General features: G+C 35.7%; 1 protein-coding gene across 1 annotated transcript; it reads right to left on the minus strand.

The window, feature by feature from the left end:
- Nucleotides 1-1,795: 1,795 nt before the first annotated feature.
- Nucleotides 1,796-2,532, minus strand: LOC118735322. Its single transcript, XM_036465013.1, has 2 exons — nucleotides 2,444-2,532; nucleotides 1,796-2,299 (listed from the first exon to the last, which is right to left on the minus strand). Exons 1-2 carry the CDS (start codon nucleotides 2,444-2,446, stop codon nucleotides 1,796-1,798), a joined length of 507 nt encoding a protein of 168 aa, XP_036320906.1. The 5' UTR covers nucleotides 2,447-2,532.
- Nucleotides 2,533-5,078: the final 2,546 nt, after the last annotated feature.

Consider the following 5,078-nt stretch of genomic DNA (forward strand, 5'->3'; position numbering starts at 1 on the left):
GCGATCGAAAAAAGCAAAGAAATTTCATCTCACTTGAATATGAGAAGTCCGAGCATTGCCGATGTCGGCCTCTCATAAATATGAAAAACGATGCAAATAATCCATTCGCGATCACTCACAACAGCTTATCGCGATAAACTTTTCGCGAAAAATTTTCAACGACGTGGTATGGGAGATATTTTTCGCGTTTGTTTTGGGTATGCAGTTTGTTATGCATACAGCGTACATACATATGTACATATGTATATGTAAGTAATGCAAGCAAATGCTTTTCGAATGGAATGTGGGAATATGCACAAATGTATGAATTATGGTGGAAACATATATGCATGTATCTACATATACATAAATTACATAAATTATTTTACGTGTAGTTAAAGTATATTCCAAGCGTACACTTTTCAGTATAATGGTGTATCTGCATGTTATTTTATTATAATGATTGCGTTTATTTTTTATATCTAATAAATGGAACTTAGTGGGGATAAGATTGAATAATGAGAAAAGTGGGCGTCTGGTGACGACTGAGAGTAAAGAAAAGCAGAAAAAACAATACATATAAATTTTTTATTTATTTTAAATGTTTTGATTCGCCATTATAAGGATATTAATAAGAAACCAAAAATATAAACATGTAAATAGGATAAGAATATGTATGGATGTATGTATTACTAGAAGAAAATTCAATAAAACTAAGGTCTGCATTTCATATCCATGCACACATACATATGTATGTAGATATGTGTATATGCATGTACTTATACCGGTAAGATCATACCCTGCAAAAATTGGGACTAGGTTAAATACTAGTACGGGACCACACTACCTTGTAACCAACACTAGTAACGAAAATTGTCCAAGTATATGGAGAAAATATGGTAACATTAACATTGCGATGTCATTGGACCTGACCACCTCTGGTCCAACGCTGCATAACATGGGACCACTGCTGGTTCACCCCTGCATAACACGGGACCACCTAGACAACTACTCCTTTTGGATCATGGCATATTCGGCAGCCGAATCATGTTGCCGATGGGGCACGAATAGGTGGATCTCAACACATATATCGGTTTTTTACGTTTGAAGTGGTCCACGTAAGCATAACAAGTTACTAGTATGCAACCTGGCCCTTTTGCACATACTTTAAAACTACGACCCAGTGGACCACCTGGTCCTCAAATTTTTGCAGGGTAGTTATTTACTGAACAGTAGCGCAGAGTGAGCAAAAATTTTGCAGCAATAATCAAATAATAGCTAAGCGTTGGTTTTACTACGACCTTGCAAAGACGAAAAAAACTTACTTGTGAGCCTTTTAGCCTGAAGTATGTATGTAGATACAGTATTGTAGCAGCTTTCTACCTACCTTTTGCTTATTTTCCACTAATAATTAGTATGCTTTATAAATATTTACGGAAATAGAGCACATGATTTCGTTCATTTTAGAGTTGTAGCAGGTAGTGAATTTTTCTTCAAACTGCATTTCGCTAAGTGTGGAGTTGTGTGGTTTAGTTGGGATTTCCCTGAATGCAAGATATTTCGTAAATACGTACGTTCTTCATAAAATTTTATTTTGTAAGAGTTTTGGGTGTGTACCTACATAAATGAGGTAAACGATGCGGGTGCTCCTTTCGTGATCACTCACAACAGCTTATCCTGAAAACTTTTTAGGGCGTTGTATGGAAGATGTTTTTTGCATTATACTAAAGCCAACCTTTCGACATAAGCTACTATTCCATATGAACACAGATATGTATATAAAAATGAAGAAAATTATTACATCACAATATTTTATCTATTTATTTTCTTCAATTTCTAATTTTGAGAAGTGGAGAATATCAAAATTTAATTCTGTTATCAATAGATTCGATAACGATTTTTTTGACAATTTTGTACGTAACTTAATGAGTATTGGAGAAAGTGCGCTGAAAGCCCGCTCAACAGAAACTAGTGTTGCTGGTACTGCTAATACAACCTCCGCTAACTTCAACATCTCACACTCATTCCGATAAAATTTTCTCCAGTATTCCAGGACATTTGTGTCGAACGGTTCCATTTCTTTTACACAGAGATTAACCAGCTTTTGTTTGATGTTAGGTTTTACGATTGGTCTCGTTGCACTTTGCGATTTTGCCAATGACCTTACGTGCAGCGTTAACTTATGGTACGTCCCTTTCGATGTGCTTGGAAGTTCATTGTCCTGTGTTGTATGTGGTACAACTCCAGAAGTGCAATCATTCCGATATTCTGATGGATTTTCAATTTTCTGGATCATTTCGTAAGTCCTTATTAAGTGATCCTGTAAAAGAGTAGGAAAAATTAAAATAACTGGATTAGTATCTCACAATTATAAAGATATAAAAAATTCAAGTAAACAATAAATTAATTTAACGAAATATAATATCAAGATAATGAATTTTGAAATAAATTTCAGTTGGCTTACCATTGAAACATCCTATTGCTCAGAGCTGAGGAGAGGTGTTTCTTCAAAATTAAATCTTGGATCTAGATATAGAGCAGCGACGAAAGCCTTATATTCTAAAAGGAAATTTTTTTTATTTTCATCGCATTTAGGAAGGAATCTGCATAAGTATTGTCTGGGATCAAGTTTGCAAGCTCTAGTTCGCAAGTAAGCCAATCTCTGAAGAAGTCTCCTATAATATACTGCTCACTTTGAAGTTTTAGGGTGCACTTAGAGATTGGTTGAAAAGCGGTGAGATAATCCTTAACGAATGACCAATTTATGTACATGTTTTTATACAAATTTTCAATGTATTCTTTGATTCGGTAAAGTGATTCCATAATATCATACGTAGAGTTCCAACTAGTTCTGTTGTCGATGAATGGCAAACTGATGTCGGTATTTCCTGCTCTTACTAAGGTTCTCATTTTTTTTACAATCGTCCTGCACTCTTCCAAGTCCCTTTCAATTGTTTTTATGACATCATATGCTGCTAGCTGAATAGTATGAGTAGCACAACGAACCACAGAAAACACAGAAGCGATTTGGGACTCAATATGGTCTGCCTCAACATCATTTATAGCATCTTCGTTTGCTAAACTTTCTTGCTGCATATCGTGTAGCAATTTGGACGCTTTAACTACATTTGCGCCGTTGTCAGTGGTATTGGAATAAATTTGGTTTATCCCAATGCCATTGTTACCGCCGCCACTGTATTATGTATCTATATTAGTTATTATCTATCTATTCTATTTTCGCTTTCGCAATACATAATTGAATACATACACTCGATCTATGTGGACAGTGAATACATATGCATGTACATATTATTACTATTTATTCTAATAACGGTGCTATCTGGTGACACTATTACGCTTAAAAGGACATTGCAAACTAGAAATTAGTGTGTAACGACAGCCGATTTAATATGAATATACATGCATATATATATATATACATACATATATGTGGATATATGCATGAACATGTGTATATCTATGAATGCATATTCTAAATCAGAGAAGCAACCCTTTTCGAACCACCCTATACGGAAATTCACCCTGGTGATAACAGTAGAAGCAGTATAAGTAAACAAAATAAAAACTTTCCACTGGCTACCATAAAGACGTAAAGTCCAAAGTCAAAATAGCGGGTGCGATACAACTGGTTCGATGTCGTGATCTGCGATCTTGCTATTGGCTGGCCTGAGCTTGTGTATATGTGTCTGCTTGTAAACAAAAGGAGAACCGCAGAATCACCGTAACCAAAATAAACGTCGAAAATGCTTAAATAGCGAGCTGAAGCCTTAATCGTGATTCTTTTGAAGAGAGTCTGTGTTGAAAGCAAAAGTGCTCGAGCGCGAATTTTTATACCCGCCAAATCGGTCGACAAAGTAATTTTGAAAAGTAAAAGCAAAGTGCTTAACGCAAAATAAAAAAAGTGGAAAACGTTTTGTTTAAGACATTTTATTTTAAACCCAATTTGGTCAAGTCCACAAAATTTATATCCGGGCCGCGCCAACTATACTTCCGTGTGTGCTAAGCGCCCCGGCGGCGAAATAGACGTTCACGTCCACTACCAGCGGCTCGAGATTTTACAAAAACTACCGCATACATAAATACGTACGGCTACATATGCACAGCACCGGCTTAAGCTAGATCGCCAAACACACAACATCGAAGCACCGCATATCACAGCACTCAAACTCACCCATCTATGAGCAGCAGCATACACACCGCATCCCGAACGCCAGCATAACAATCACCTGGATTTCCAGCACCCACCTGGTTTAAGCTAAGTTCTTAGTTCGTAAAATTTCTCTTTTTTTGGATTCACTTTAGTTTAAAGTTGTTAACGCGGCACTTGTTTTGAATTTTAAAGTTTATTGTTTTTTTTATTTCATTACATTTTACTTCATATGCATTTATTTTTAATTTTGAGCCTTTTGTTAGTTTAATTCGTAATTTGCTACATTTTTTGTTTTACACCGCATTTATTATTAAATTAGTTTTTAAACATACTTTTATTTTCACCACATTGTTTACTCTGCATTTATTTTCGATTTTGAGTTAACTTTAATTTCATCACGCTTTATTGATTGCACTACATTCGCTTTACACGTAAGTACTTTTATGTTCCACATTCGCATTTTGTCAACTTTGGTTAAATCTAGTAACATTGATTAATGCCTATATTGCAAAAGTGTTAATATTCAGTCTCTACACGTCTGTGAATTTCTTTTGTATTTTTTTTGTTTGAATATTCACCTTTATGTAATTTTTTTGTCACTCGCGCCGGTGTAAATACGTACCTTTTAACGACGATCGATTTCTTTTCGCGACGTAGGGAAGGGCCGAACTGAAAAGGAAAGCAAAACAGGTGGCATACGTACCCACTAAGCGTGATCCACTATACCACCTGTTTCTGTTTGTTTGGTTGCTCTCCTTTCCAGAAGTTATATGTACATATGCTTTGTTTTTCTCCCCCAACACTTCCCAGGTAGTCTGCATGCTGGCGCTAGCATCGGTGGACATACAACATACACACATACTGGTAAGTGAGAAGTCACTATTGTTTTTAACATCTGCATATATATGTACATACATACTCAGTAGCA

The sequence above is a fragment of the Rhagoletis pomonella genome, unplaced genomic scaffold (genome assembly GCF_013731165.1).
Source record: "Rhagoletis pomonella isolate Grant_MI unplaced genomic scaffold, Rhpom_1.0 Rhpom_scaffold_00001, whole genome shotgun sequence".
In the NCBI taxonomy this organism is placed as follows: Eukaryota; Metazoa; Arthropoda; class Insecta; order Diptera; family Tephritidae; genus Rhagoletis; species Rhagoletis pomonella.